The 15,826-nt window shown below is 29.1% G+C and overlaps 2 protein-coding genes across 7 annotated transcripts in view; one reads left to right on the forward strand and one right to left on the reverse strand.

Moving 5' to 3' along the window:
• Positions 1 to 817, reverse strand: part of LOC106685121 (uncharacterized) — a 10,859-nt gene extending 10,042 nt beyond the window's left edge. Inside the window, exon 1 of one of the 2 annotated variants that reach the window (XM_014427645.3) lies at positions 669 to 817. Coding sequence is in view for 1 of the 2 variants with exons in the window: in XM_014427644.2 (XP_014283130.1) it covers positions 361 to 374 (14 nt within the window). In the remaining variant the exon portion in view is untranslated. Of the gene's footprint in view, positions 1 to 360; positions 551 to 668 lie in introns of those variants that run through there. The other variant, XM_014427644.2, reaches the window with a different exon arrangement.
• Positions 818 to 847: 30 nt separating this feature from the next.
• The window catches only part of LOC106685120 (G patch domain-containing protein 2-like), a 31,171-nt gene continuing 16,192 nt past the window's right edge, over positions 848 to 15,826 (forward strand). The window contains exons 1-5 of one of the 5 annotated variants that reach the window (XM_014427641.3): positions 848 to 940; positions 1,472 to 1,634; positions 6,144 to 6,238; positions 6,325 to 6,467; positions 14,096 to 14,245. In XM_014427641.3, the coding sequence (XP_014283127.1) occupies positions 1,505 to 1,634; positions 6,144 to 6,238; positions 6,325 to 6,467; positions 14,096 to 14,245 (518 nt within the window). In that variant the 5' untranslated portion in view covers positions 848 to 940; positions 1,472 to 1,504. Of the gene's footprint in view, positions 1,074 to 1,471; positions 1,635 to 6,143; positions 6,239 to 6,324; positions 6,468 to 14,095; positions 14,246 to 15,826 lie in introns of all 5 variants that reach the window. The other 4 variants (XM_014427640.3, XM_014427642.3, XM_024358986.2 and 1 more) reach the window with 4 other exon arrangements.

A 15,826-nucleotide genomic window follows, 5' to 3' on the forward strand; every position in this document is an offset into this window, starting at 1 on the left:
CAAAGACATACATATAAATAAATAAATATTTTGATCTATAAATTTTAAGTCACCATTAGAATATGAAAACATTTCTAGAGAAAATAGATAATCTTAAGTTATCAACCTTAATTATTAACTTAGCTTGAATAATAATTAAGTGATTACAAAACATGATGAACTATTGAAATACTAAATTATGGATCACTTTTAACTTAAATTTATGATAAAACAGGTTTCAGTACTATCAGACATTATTAAGAAAAGCTAGAAGAGCTAAGTTTAAATAAAGGGAATAGGTTTACTCCTAATGCCTAAAATAAGTACTTAAAAAGGTATAGAAAACTACATAAAAATTAAATGAAACATGCATAAACCTACATAGTTTCAGCCATTAAAGGTGCAAAGGAATGTTTTTCTAATACTAAACAGGTAACTATTGAAGCTTTAGCAACACTTTCATTGAACAACAGGCATAGTTTTATGGAACATATCCTATACCTTCACCTAAAGAAGCAAGCTGCTTATAATATGAAAATGAATGCTACAAATCCACGTATGTATTCCCGTTCTGGCGGGTCGGTACATTCCCGCGTTAATAGCATTAACTCAATTTTAAGCCTTAGCATAATACTTTAATTCCCCAAAAAAGTATTTCTAAACCTTCAATATAAGAAAAAGTTAGTTACCTCTCCAGCTGTTTATGAAGATATGATGAAATGAATTTTGCTTATCAGCAAAATTCCTCAAAGCATAAACTCAAAAAAACCCTAGAGAGCCAACGGGGGTGAGATTCCAGTTCTAGGAGCCTTTTAAAGCCAGCTGTTGATATCTGTAAACGAGGTTTTCGCGGGATAATGGGATCAAGGAATTTGATTGGTTGTTTCAGGCGGGGTTGGTACTGCCGTCATGATTTCTTCAGTCAGCTGATCTGTAATTTAGAGAAGCTACTGTCCTAATTGTAATAGTTTACTTTTACTAAAATATGTTTAGCTGACTGATGTTTACATAGATGTTATCGTTGTCATTTCTGTTGTATTAGCCGAAATCAAATGTAGGGATTGTAGTTAGTATAGCTTTTGGAATATATTCGCGTAAGTTCTATTGAGAATGTCTTTTTTGATTTTTGAAAATGCTAGATGTTTATTTTGTAATGTAAACTATTACTCTATTGAGTAAATTTATAAAATTCTACTATTTATTTTTTGTTAACATAATTTTTAAGTGCTCTTATTGGTTCTAAGATATAGTTTAAGAACCATTATATACAAGGTTTATAGTTATGGATTTTTCTATAATTTGGATCATCCATTTTCAGATAAAGTTTTAATTGTTAGTATTAATGTTATAACTTATTTATTGTATTCAAACTGATTATTTGTCTTACTTTTGCCCCCCGTTTATGACATAAGATTAACTGTTAGATAATGTCTGAAAGTGAACTTGGTGATTGAAGAATTTCTTTTTTGAATTTAATATTCGTGTTGTTTAGAGGGATGGATCATAAGTAAAACTTCATTATGTGATGGAGAGAGTGCTGAAGCCATTTCCATGTGGAAATGTGTGTCTGAGTATGGAACCTGATTCTTGTGAAGGAGAGTCCAACAAAATTCCAATTGGAGGAAGAAGGAGGACCAGATCAACAGGAAGTTTGCGTATGTAATTTTATACATATATTAGAGCTATTTAATTAAGTAAATCAGAAAACCCCTTAGTTAACAATATATTCATTTTAAAAATTGAGTTTTATAAATGATAATTTAATCTAGTATTTGTTTTAGTTGTTACAATAATATTTTAATTTTTGTTCTATATTTTCTTGATCTGATAGTAACAATATCACTGATTACTAGGAAGTAACTTATTGTTATTCAATATGCTGATATTAAAGTGCATCCTTTTTCTGACATTCCTTAAAAGTAATGTTTGTATTCTTAAGTTGTTAGTATGTTTTCTTTTCAATTTTCTTTGAAAATATCCATTGTTACCATTATTTTTCTATTTCGGATTCTTAATTACTGATTGTTGACTGAGCTGTAATTATATCTTCAATCTTTAACAATACTAATATAACAGCTTGTACTTTGTTGTAGCATAGGTTGGTTGGATTATAGCTGACAACATCCAGTCACCCCAGATTTAAATGAACCTTTGAATTATAACTTTTCAATAGAGATCCTGTTCCTTGGTCAATTTAATAAAATAAGTATGTGTAATTATTACACTTAAGAAATAAAGTAATGTATATAAAATAGAGTTGAAAATAAAACAAGCTTAACAATGTCTGTCAACATACTGTGTTGGCATTAGTGAATAATTTTAGCTTCAAATGTCAAAATCAAGACGAAGATAAGTTAATCATTGATTTAGAAAACATTCAAAATTATAAATATATCAGAAAATTATGTACTTAATTTATTAGAAAGAAATATTAATATTTAATAATATCTATTCTAGTATCGACTTAATTATTGATATTATTTTTTCGATTAAAAGGATTATTTATTCGAATATAATTTTTTTGTTAGCTCAAGTCTTCCATTGAAAATTGATACAACCCCAGAGTGGGAATATAGCTAAGATTCATTTTTTTGGGGCCGCCAATAAAAATAAATTTTGAACAATCCAGGACCAATCGAACCCCCAGACTTCAGAACCTAGCACTTTATAAATAATATAAATATTAGTATCAGTTTAAATATTTATTGGAAGATGTTGATTGACCGTGTGGAAAGATGAAAGGAATATGGTCCGGGTGCGGTCAAAAAAACTCAAATAGTAGAATACTATTTTAATGAGCCAACGTTTCGCCCCACGTTGCAGGGCTTCGTCAGGGCTAAAAAAGATACAAACACATAGTTACATAAGGAAAACAAAAACATAAGTGTAAAATAACAGGGGTATAAAATGTAAAAAAGTAAGATATAATAAGAAAAATTAAAAATGAGACAGAATGCATACCTATTTTGACGGCAGTCAAAACAAAAATGACCGTTGGTATTGGGAGGAGTGGGGACGACAGTTGTGCCACAATAACGAAAATAATTTGTGAAGATACTGTTCTATCATGTTTACTTCACAAATTATTTTCGTTATTGTGGCACAACTGCCGTCCCCACTCCTCCCAATACCAACAGTCATTTTTGTTTTGACTGCCGTCAAAATAGGTATGCATTCTGTCTCATCATTTGATTTGTATTCTTTTTTCTTTTTACATCTCTTTATTTGTATTTCCTTTAATATTTCTTTTCTTATCTATTTGTTACTATTACCCTTTACATTTACTATTTACTACCTTTAATTTTTCTTATTATATCTTACTTTTTTACATTTTATACCCCTGTTATTTTACACTTATGTTTTTGTTTTCCTTATGTAACTATGTGTTTGTATCTTTTTTAGCCCTGACGAAGCCCTGCAACGTGGGGCGAAACGTTGGCTCATTAAAATAGTATTCTACTATTTGAGTTTTTTTGACCGCACCCGGACCGTATTCCTTTCATTTAAATATTTATATTTGCTTAAAACAAAAATATCAGGGCCCGGTATAGTGAAATATTTTTTACTGCTATATCAGTTTACGATTTTGCTATGTTTGGAATTTCCGTTTCATTTTTTATCAATTTATTTTTTAATATTTGCATCCTTAGTTCAGAATGTGATCTTGAAGACAATTTGTGAACCACATTTCTACATCTGTACATCATGTCTCCATTTTTTATTTATGGACTTAGAATTGCCTTTCTTGCTTTAGTCTAATATTCTTTTCCTTTTCTGATCTGTCCTTTTCTCAGATTTCTTGATTCAACTTATTACATAATTGTGGTGTTCAATCTGTGGAATTTTGGTTCTTAATGATCTGCAAAGAATGCTTCAGCCAGCAGGACTTCATTTGTGTTGTGAAGGGCCAGTCAATAGTTGTACAATTTTTCTTTCCGATCCAAATTTTAACTCTGTGCTATTTATAATTGCTTATCAATAACCTTTTCTGCCTCTCAGCTTCTCCATTTGCTTGAGGCCATTATGGAGGAGTGAGCATAAATGTAATGTAATTTTTTGTTTTACAAAAAATCTCTATATATGGAACTTACAAATTGACTTCCGTTGTTAGATGCAATGCAAATGGGTATTCCATAGTAGGGAAACATCAGCTTTAACTTTTTCAATATTTTTCCAGTGATTATAGTTTTATAATCTCTGGTTCATAAAACCAGCTGTAGTAATCAATAACAACCTTTAAATATTCTCTATTTTGTTGAAGTCTTTTAAAATTAATTCCAATTTCTTGCTCTTCTTCTCACCAGCTCTGGAAGTGGTGCATATCCCCTGCATATTTTTACTGTTTGTCCTACTTCTGTAACCATATTTGACCACCATACTTTGAGCCCATGTGCTGTTTTCATCACCACCAATCCTGGGTTGTCCCTCATATGCTAGTGTCAATGCTCTACATATGTGAGGTCCGAGAAGTATATATTCTAGTGTATAAGTATATAATATTTGTTCTCCTCCTTGTCCGCCCGTAGCTCAGTGGTTAAGACAGTCTTACCAATTTGATGTCTATTTGCGGTGCTGGTTTGAATTTGCCCTGGGATGTTGACTTTTTTCATTAAGTGGCGATCCCACAAAATGAAAAACTTTGACCCCCAACCATGGTTAGGCAGCATAAGACTCCAATGCTAAATATATGCTAACTATGCAGTAGTGAAACTATCCCACAGCACAAACTAGAAGGCTCTCTGCATTTTCTTGCATCACAACGTTTGAAAGAATTTTCAGGTAAAAGTCAACTTTTTATTAACATTATTCTATTCTTTCATACTCAAATGACCCTTTCTATTTGAAATGTAATGTTCCTGTTTCTTAATACAATGCAGCATTGCAACTTCTTCCATAAATTATAAATTACTTTATAATAGATAATTATAAATCTGCTATCATTGTGTATTTCAGTTATAAGTTGTGGATTTGTTTTACTATTGCTGTAGATTTTTTGAGCATGGATGCTGCGTGTTTTTTTTATTGAGAACTGATTGTTTTTTGTTACTAAACCAAATCCTTAATCTGGAATTCTGAACATATGTAAAATTTTAAATTCTTAATCAATTTCAGTCAACGTAAGGATTGTACTCCTCATCTATTAACCCTATCACTTATTAAGCAAAATGGTTATATAAATCACTTCCTAAATTTCCTTATGTAAATCTGATGGGAAATTAGTAAAGTTAGTATCATTGATTATCTAATAACAACTGAAGAAATTTACAGTAGTAAATTAGGTATAAGAAATTACCGTTTTTTTATTGTAAGTTTTATTTTGAAATAAATCTTTTACATTTTATGGTAAAGAGTTGCTACTGATTTCCATGGGGTTGTGTTAGATTACCCATAATGCAACAAATGGGTCTGGACCCATTTACATGTTATACATTGTGTTATGGATACAAAAATGTTATACATTGTGTTATAAAAAAGTACTGTTATCTGTATTTAAAAAAAAAAAGAAGCTTGTAACAGTCTTGGAACTAGGCGATAGAAATGAAACTTCTGGAAATGAATTAATGTTTTAAAATTTTATTAATAATAATCATGCATTCCTTCTTATAGGTTAATGCAAAAAAATTTTAGTTCCAGAATAATAATAATAATAATTAGAATAGAACAGCCTTAGTCAATCCTAGTAGGTACTGTTGGAATTGTTCAGCTACTGTAAGCTCCTACTCATCTATTACAGTATAAAATTTGTTTCTGCTAGATTTGACCAGCATTGACCCACCACCACATCCATTTCATTTCGCGTCATGAAATCAATTTACTCCTGTATAATTTTTTTTTCTTGAGTTGTAGAACGTTGATTAAGAATTTCACTTCAAATAAGAAAAGTTGATAATTCTTTAGTATTTCATATGCACAGCAGTGTGTTGCTTAGTTTCAATATTTCTTTTATGTTTAAACATTTAAGAATATTGAATATAATGTAGTAATTTTGTAAAATACAAGATGTAGGTATGAACAAATATTTACAATACCTTATTTCTCTTTGAGGATTATGGACAAATATCAAATATACATGGTGATGAACAGGTGGGCAGATGAGGGAGAGTTAATTGTATTTTTTTAGTTTAATTTTGAAATATGTCTACTGTCATAAACTTTATTTTTAGCAGCTTATAATTGGAATAAGCAAAGTGGTGAATCCAGCAGTAGTGTTGGAGAGTGGGAATTATCAAGAGAAATCGGGATGTCTAGTCTTCATCAGGTTAGTTGAAATGTATACCATGTTCAGTCGGTTCCCTTTGTGATTAATTTTTTTTTTAATTATCTTTGTATTCCTTTTAATTTTAGAGTGATAGTGATGACATTAGTGGTATTCAAGGAAAGGGAAGTTTCTTTCACCTACATTCCAGGCCTAAGCTTTGTCTGTTCCCAAGTATAGAGTCTGACTCAGTTAATGAGAACTTTTCACCTGTTCGACCTACCACACGCAGGTGAACATTTAAATGTGTTAACTAGCGACTTCTTTCAGTATTCATCCCTGTCCTACAGTGATTAATGGTATTTATATAGTGTATTGTGAGTAATTGTAAAATATCATCATACAGAAAGGTTAGTACGTATATATGTATTGAACTTAAATGACAAATTCCATTTATGGATTCTTAATTCAGGCGACACTTACAAGTTATACTTTATTGAGGGTTCTTAATTTCTTCTTATAACCTAATATATTTATTTATTTTTATATACATTTTTTAATATGATTGCATATATAAGTTACTTTGATGATTTGATTTCATTAGTAATATTTTACTATATATGCTGAACAGCTTTCGTGATCTCTCATATAAATAGATTGTATTTACCTCTTGTTAATGAGTAAAGAAGGTTAAAATATATGTACTTTTGTAAGATTACAGCCTTCCAATTTTTGATTAAAAAGTAATCCATAAAATATATTTCATAGAAAGTAATTTCATTTTTAAAATTTATTTTCAAAGAGTATGACTTACATTTCCTTGGATGTCATTTTACCAATATCCTCTGCTCATATCTTGCTCTGCTTCCTATTTACTCAAATATTCTCTTGAGTAATCTTAATCAAAATCAAAGAATGTCTGTTGGTTTTAAAATTTGGATTGTAATTTGCTTTCTTATATTAAAGGTTTAAAAAAATATAAACAAATCAGAAAATGTTAGTAATAGAATGGAATGATATGTAAATAACCTATTTGATGATTATTAATAAGAAGAGGCTTGTGTTACTATTTGGTTAGAACCTGGTAACAGTATTGCAAATCTTAACTCTTACTTCCCAACCTTGTTTTTCAACTAATTTGGAAACCTAGTGATTCATACTTTTCCTCCTTATTTTCGATTTGTAAACAGATATATTTATAAATCCAATCTTTTATAATGATTGTATAGGTAGCAGTTGTTTGGATTAAAAAATTAAAATGTTTACTAGTGATTTTTTTTTTTTTTAATTCTTCCTTTAATTAGTATAGTATATAGCTGTTACCAATCCATTTTTTTCTGATATACAGTTTTCTCAGAAATGGAATAACTAGTCCTAAGTTTAAAACTTTCTTTTCAGTTTTTTTCACTTTTGAATAAATTCATTCCTTAAGAACTATTAATTTTATATATTGATAAATTATTATTTTTAACTAAATGAATAAATAGTAGTTATCAAGAAATAAGTGAAGTAGGCATTTTAGCTTTGTTGTCCCTCTTAATCCCCTCATTTACCTTACTAGTTCAGCCTTTAAATCGTCAATAGGTGGCAATGTGAACCTTCCAATATTACCAGTTCTGTCATTCTGCTCAGTTGTAGAGATGGAATATTCATAATTTTTAACAAATTAAAAAAAAAAATATTGAATTATAAGTTATGTTTATGGTTTTCTGAACTTTGTATATTTTCCATTAGGGTTTCTAAATCAAGTATTTACTTATTTATATCTTTGATTCTGGAATTCAAAGGTAAAACTATCTCCTAATGATAACACATTTATTATATTATATTAGTTTTATTTTCTACTATATATTTTTTGTTTCATTTAAGTTATTATAATCCTAGGTTAATTATAATTAAATATCATTGTTATGCATTTCCAATAAGTTAAAACAAAAAATTTGTTGGCCATCATTTTAATTACAATGACGCTTAATTTTCAACTCCTTTGTTGTTGACAGAATTGGTAATATCAATTTAATTAGTATTATTTTATTTAAGAATACTGGAGATATTAAAATTATTGACTTAAGCAATATTTATTTCAATGAACCGTGAACGAGAGATACAGAATTCCTATTTTTTCATCAGTGTGTGGTGAGTTAAGTTACAGAGCAAGAGTCGACAAGGCTGCAATTTTTTAGACACCTTATTTTATGATGTTTTATATATCAACCCCAATAAACATAACTCAAGGTGTAAAATTTTCCTACTGAATGGTTTGAGAGATCTTAGTAAATCTCAAGGGTTTTTTGCATGGTCAATTCAGGTGAGACTGTTGAATATTAAGGGTTATTCTTAGTTAAAATTGAGAAAAAATTGGATTTCTTTGGCAATAATCATGGTTCCCTCAGCTGCTTCTATGCCCATTTGCTGAACCCATCATTTAGTCGGTAGAAATCAGTTGTTTTCTTTCTTTCTTTCTTTTTTTTTTTTTTTTTTTAAGAGCAAAGTCAACTTTTAAATAATAAAAACCAGAGTTTAAAATTTTTTTTATTTGGAACTAGCTAGTGTTAAAAAAATTATTTAATTTAAAACCAAGTCATAGCCGTCTACAAAAATTGAAAATCAAATTTTGTCTGGTGAAACAATTATCTTCCTTACATCAATTTTGTAACTTACATAATATTTAGGAATTTGGGAAGCAATGAATATAAGATAATTAAAATTAAATAAAACTTTTATTAAATTCTACTAGTCATAATAATTTCTGTTATAAATTCAATGAGTTTGTAAATTGTGTGCCCTTAACCTTCATAGTCTTCCTAATATTAATTTTTGAGCTGTTTGAAATTGTTTCTAATCTAATCCTCATCACTGAATACGACATTGTCTGGTCTGTCATGGTCATTGTCAGGACCCTCCTTTAATATGTCAGAATATTTTTATCATTCTGTTTTATTTTTTATTATAATTGCAGTATCTTAAGGATTTTTGAAACTATAAACTTGTCAGTGATCTATGAGACAGAAAAACAAAGTGAACATCAATGAATGCCTTTAGAAAATCACTTCTTCAAATAAACAACTCATTTAATCGAGCTGAAGATACAAACAGCAAGCCTAATAGTTGCCACTAATATCATGTCCTGAAAAAAAAAAATACTAAGGCTTTCATCCAGTTAATCTCATCAGTTAATTATTAGGATTCAAACAATGTGAAACTGGAGTGTCAAAGCAGAGATTTAACTTCAGCTTTAATTAGCATGAATATTTGAGCAAGATGTAATATAAATGATTTGAAATATTGTTTAATTCACCCGCTAAACATATTTTAACTGACTTTTATTTTACCTCTTAATTTTGAAGTATCAATGTTTTTAGGCCAATTTGAAGGGTGATTGATGTGTAAGTATATGGTATATATTTAATACTATGATGATCTTTTTAAACAATACTTGTTAATGAGTTTAATAAATTGTTACAATGCATCAGTGATTTGAATATAAGTATTTTATTTAATTATGTTGAATGACTGGATAACTGTTTGGTTCAATTTTTGGAAATGGTGAAGATGTGAAATAATGATTTTTTTGTTTGTTTTTTTTTTGCCATTTCATTTTATTGCTTTACTAAGTTGTTGATGATTGTCGTTTAACACTTAATTTATGTTGTATTAACCAGCACCTCTCAGTGTTATGAATGAATGCTCCATTTTTCACTCAATGTAGCATGAGATTGTTTGAACACAGGCTTCATATATGTGCTCATTTTCTTTTGGGGTTGCTTTATTTATATTTTAAAATCATTTCAGTTTATAATTGTTTTTTAAATTTGTTTTCGAGAGTAGGGATAACAAATTTATCCGTATCAGTTTGTATTAATTGTTCCTAGTATCAAGTCTGATAAAATGGGTCAGATAAAAAAATTAAAATCATTATTATATTTAAAACTTATAAAAGCAATTTTATGTAGCATTATTCGTGGCAAAAATATCAAATCACATATTTAAAAAAATCTCTTACTGTATAAGATGATAATGAAGTTTTGTATTATAAAAATATTTGCCGAAGATAAATATTTGGAGATACTACAAATATAGTTGGTTAACTTTTTTGGAATACTCTTTTGTATTTTTTGACAGTTTAATAATTCTTAAGTGTCTACTAATATACCTTATTTAAATTGTATTTTGTGAATTTATATTCACATATTCATTGCTTTTTTATTGTTCTGTTTTGTTGAATTAGGTTCAAAATATTATTTTTATTGTTACTTCTGTTTCTTATAAATTGTGAACTAATGTGCCCCATTTTGTTATTATTTATTAACTTTTTCTATTCTAAATCATTCTGAACAGATAACAGAATATTACAAAAACCCAAGAACTTGGTTGATTGCTTTAAAATGTTATGATTTTTTAGCTTATCCAAATAGTAATTTTTTCCTAATTTAATAAAAAATATAAATTAAACCAATGATAAGCCATTTGAAATTCTTCCAACAAATCAACGTGCCACTTGTAAAGCTGGAATTATGCCTTCCTTCCTTCAGATGCCCTCTTTCCTCGCTCATCCTCATTACATGGCCTCAGAATTGCTCTTTCAAACCTATCTAACTGGTTAATGCTTTTATTGCTCAGGGTCCAAGTTTCTCCACCGTATGTGACGACTGGCCTTATCAACATTTTGTACAGGGTGAACTTGGTGGTACGGCTAACAAGTTTGCTTTTGATTAGCCTAACAATGAAGAAATAGGCTCTATTTCCGGTAGGAATTCTGCTTTTAACTTCTTCTTTTTCATCCTGGTTCTGATTCATAATAGAGCCAAGGTAAGACAAACTTCTTATCACTTCAAAATTATAGGGGCTAATTACAAGGCGACTCTGTCTCTGGTCCAGAGGTTTCTTACCCAACAGCATAGTCTTGGTTTTTCCACATTAATATGCAGGCCCATCCTTTTTGCTTCGAAAGCAGTCCTAATGCTCTGCAGGGATCTACCGATGATGACAACGTCGTCTGCATAGGCCAGAACTTGGGTCATCTTTTTGAATACTGTTCCTTCCTGATTTATTTCTGCTCTATTTAATAATGGATTTAAAATATATATTTTACGAAAAAAAAATTGAAGTTAAATCTACACTGAGGAAAAAAAATCCCACCTCCCATTATTTGTTTATAGTTTTCATCAACATAGTATTTGGTATCTTCACAGTATCATTACTGTGATTCACAGGATCACTAAAAAACTGAGGTTATTGAACAGGATTAAGAATGTAGTTTTAAAAAACGGTATTTAAAAGATAACATTTCAACTATTATTGTTTAATTTTTTTTTATTTAAACAGAGTTTATTTCTTCTAGTTTGTTTGTATGGTTTGGATGATATGTATTCCGTTATATGAAGCCTTCATTTTTGAAAAAAAAATTGATAAATTGGAGTATTTCTGTGTTTCTTTTGAAAGTTGATAGTTGTTTAATAAGAGTGATCTGGACCACATGATGATGGCGACTGAATAAACATCAGATTGAACCTTTTTCTATTTATTGGGAATGTACTGGAACTTTTTTGTATATTTTAAAAGGCTTTACTGAGCAGTTAGTGAGTGGTGTAATATATTTTTAAAAAATTCAATTTTTTCACTAAAAAAAATTGCTATGAATTTGATGAATTACAGCATTATTTTTGTATTCATTGTTGTTGTATAATAAACTGTTTCTGATACCCTTTTTAATAACTTCATTAAATTATATTGAATTTGATAGTTAAATCTAGTTGGGATTTTTGAGTGTTATCTCTTTCTTTATGATTTATAAACAGACTTTTTAAGAAGAAATATTACATTTTTTCCAAAATGACCAACATTATTGTATTTGCCCAAATATTGGGGAAAACCTCCCTATTTTTTCTTTTTTTTTTTAATATTCCTATTATATGTTCCTCTTTCCACTCTTTGAATTCAAGAAACTCAACCCCTATTATTCATACATTTTTTTGGAAATCTGTCACTCATATCTATCAATAAAACCACTTTTATAACTCCCTAATTTGTTCGCTATCTTCATAATAAATCTGCCATGTTTATTTATGCTTACTATAATTCAGTTTATTTTTACTTAACCCACAATTAATATTTGTTTCAAAATAGTCAAAAAAATGTACGTTAATCTACAAGACTGGTATTTTCAGGGGATTATATTTCCTTGTCTACAATTTATTTTTCATTCATAATTTGTTATTAATAGTTATTATCATATTTAAATGGGTTCTACAATAGATTTTAAAAATAAAGTTATTATAGTAAAACATTAATAAGTAAATTAATCATGAACATTAACTGACTTATTACTTCTATAGCTACATTTAGTTTAAATATAGAGTTTTGTCTAAAATATGAAGTGTAAAGAATAATTGATATTGTCTTAATCTAATTGCCATTGTGTTATAAATTTGCAGTGTTTTTCAGTTAGTTGTTTTGGCTGCCTTACCTATTTAATTATCATAAGTATTCTTGATATCTGACTTAAATTTTTTTTTTCCAATAATTTTATTCTATCTTCTGACTTGGTAATCCATTTGTGAACAACTTATCTTTGTTTGGTGGTACTCTTTTTATTCACTTTCATCTAAAACATCTCTTACTTGTTGGCTTTAATATCCATTTTCCAGCCTTCATACTTCTGAGGCTACAGGAATGATACTGGCTCTAACATTAAATGCTTAATGATTAGTGAAGTTTTTTTTTATATAAATAATTTACCGTATAATTTCAAATTTGAAGAAGATGGTCAGGGTTCCGGTCAAAAGGTTGCTTTTTGACATTAACCCTGACCATCTTCTTCATATATATATTTTTTTATATACTTTCTAAACTCCTTGTATTATTCAGAAACTCATTTTTGTTTGGTCTGAAACTCAAAACCATTTTAAAAGGAGTTCTGTTTCCCCTTAGAGATTGAACGGTTATCAGGTAAGGCACTGGACTCCTAGTTGCTGGGCCTAGGTTCGAGACCTGTGACAAATAATTTATTTACTCCGGAATATGAGATGTGGATTGATTATTCCTCGGAGTGATAATCCTAGGGCATACTCAGCTTCTGTTTGGTTGGGAGATAAACCTGACGTTTAAGTTTGGATTCTGACCCCATAAATGTTGATCAAAAAACAATACTTTCCTATTCGGTACTGAACCTTAGACCCAATATGGGTTTTAGTGGTCCATATTTCTTTATATATATATATATATATATTTTTTTTTTTTCTTTTCTTAAAATTCTTTTAAAAATAATGTTGTACACTGAAGTTTAATTTCAGTTTATTCTATACTTATAACTAACTGGATTATTTTTCACTGTTCTTCCTCAATGCCTTACTTCAGAATTTCTGCCTTAGCTCAAATCTTATAGTCAACCAAGTTTTATTGAAACAGTAAAAAGAATATTCATAAATAGCAGCTTGGCTTAAGATAGAACTATGTTAAATATAGGCTTTGTAATGTTTTGGATCCGATTAAAGATCTGGAAATATTTATGCTTTTGGGGCATATTCAATTTCTGCTACATGTTGCATCCTCATTAACCTTAACGTGTTAATAACAAAGATAAGAAAGGAAGGCTTTGAAAATATTGCTGTTTTTTTTTTTCTCTCTCTCTTTTGGTTTGCCTTTTTTATTTTGATGCTTTTAATTTTTTTTTTCTATCTAATGCAATAACTATTAGGTTTTTTATTTTATAAATTTCAAACAAGCCAATTCTGGTCATTTTATACTAAAGCTTTTTCAATTCTAAAATAACACAGCTTTCCTTCAATGTCTTTTTTTTTTTTCTCCTTAACCTTTGTTTTAATACATCCACAATGCCATTTAGTTCGCTTGCTTTTTAACTATTATGCATTTGAAAGGCCAGAGGTTTGATGATTGTGTGTTGTGTTGCATTGCCTGAAGGTCGAGGGGCTTATTCAAAGTGTTGCGCAGGAAGAGGAAGCTCAAGAGGATGGCTCTGGAGATGTCTGCTTCAACTTCTTCAAGGGGACCAGGGTATACTTCAGGGAAGAAGAAAAGGATTATCAGGCATGCTCCTAATTGTGAAAATAGGTACTTCAGTTTTAAATTTTATAATAAAAAACAATTAAAATTTGTAACAGTTGGTAACCGCAATCATAATGACTTGATATTTATAAGTTTCAAAACCAAATTACATAAAAGATATTGATTTCAAAATTTTTATTATTTGATCAACAGTCTTCAAGAAGAATTTTTGAAAAAGATTCATAAACTTTAACACTTTACTCTCAAAATGCAAGAAAAGAAAAACTTTCAATATATCTATTTTTTTTTTATTATCTGTGGTTTTCAAATAAGGACTAGATAAATTAACCTTAATGTCACTACAAAAATGTATTTAACACATAATTTATAAGCACAATTTACTGATTTTATTATTCTAATAATAAAGACGACTAATTTAGTTTTCCTCTAATGTACAACGTTTCCACCATATTCTTTTACAAAAAATTTACTTTATAATTATTAGAGATCACTCACTAATGTTCAGTATTTTCACTTTATTTTAATTTTGCCCATGATGCGACAAAATTTATCTTATTCAAAAATTACCTTCTGGTAGTGTTATTTGTGATTTCCAATGGATTCAATCAATTCTTGATTGCTTTTAAGTGATGATTACTTTTACTATTAGTCTGTATCAAAATCAACTTGAACAGTAGCAAATACTCTATTATTCACTTCTTTTTTTTTTTGAGTATATGAACCTCATTTGTCTCAGTGCTGGGAGAAGCTATAAATTTTCAACTAACAGAGCTATTGAACTTGGATGTACCATTGTTGCATCTGTTTGCCAAAACAAAATAGTCCCTGTATTTTTGAGATATTTGATTCTGTTTGCATTGGAATCTAAATTGGCAAATCTAATTTATGTATATGTGCTTAATTTGAATGGGGAAGGGATACTAGAATAGTTTTATAATGTTGTTTTTATATCTGGAATAGCTTAAGTAAAATAAATGTTACAAACTATAAATTGTATAAGAACAGTTAACATAAAAATGAGACCATTGTAGCCAAGCATGTTTAGGCATCACCTTAACCAAAAACTTGACCTTATCTAGTTTGAATAGATTGGTTAGCTATTGGTAACCTGAGAGAACTTAGACCTTCAGATAGGGAGGGACCTTGCCATTCTAATTTTGATTATTGCACCTGCATGTTTACTTAATTTGGTCTTTACTGAAAGTGAAACTGAATTCAACTAAAGTAAAAAAAATATTAGGAAAAAGTTTAAGTTGGGATATTATAGCTCATTCAGTAAAATTTTCTCAGATCGATTTGAAGAATATGACAAGTTTAGAAATTATAAAAATAAAACTCCTCTTCATTAGTTTTTTTTTTTTTCTAATTTCATCACAAATTGGTGAGCCAGAGTTTTGATCCTCACACGGTTGCATTTAGTTTATAAATTATTTATGAGAGATAGTTGACCGTGGATGATGAACGAGGAGGAGATGGTTGGGGGTGCGGTCAATGATAAACACAAATAAGTTAGATTAACCTTTTTTTAATGTGCCAACGTTTCGGCTAGAGTTTCTAGCCTTCTTCAGGGCTAAAAACAGAACAAGATAACAACCACAGTAAGTATAGAAAAATAAAAAAGAAAGT

The sequence above is a fragment of the Halyomorpha halys genome, unplaced genomic scaffold (assembly GCF_000696795.3).
Source record: "Halyomorpha halys isolate HHAL.00 unplaced genomic scaffold, Hhal_1.1 Scaffold660.1, whole genome shotgun sequence".
Taxonomy (NCBI): domain Eukaryota; kingdom Metazoa; phylum Arthropoda; class Insecta; order Hemiptera; family Pentatomidae; genus Halyomorpha; species Halyomorpha halys.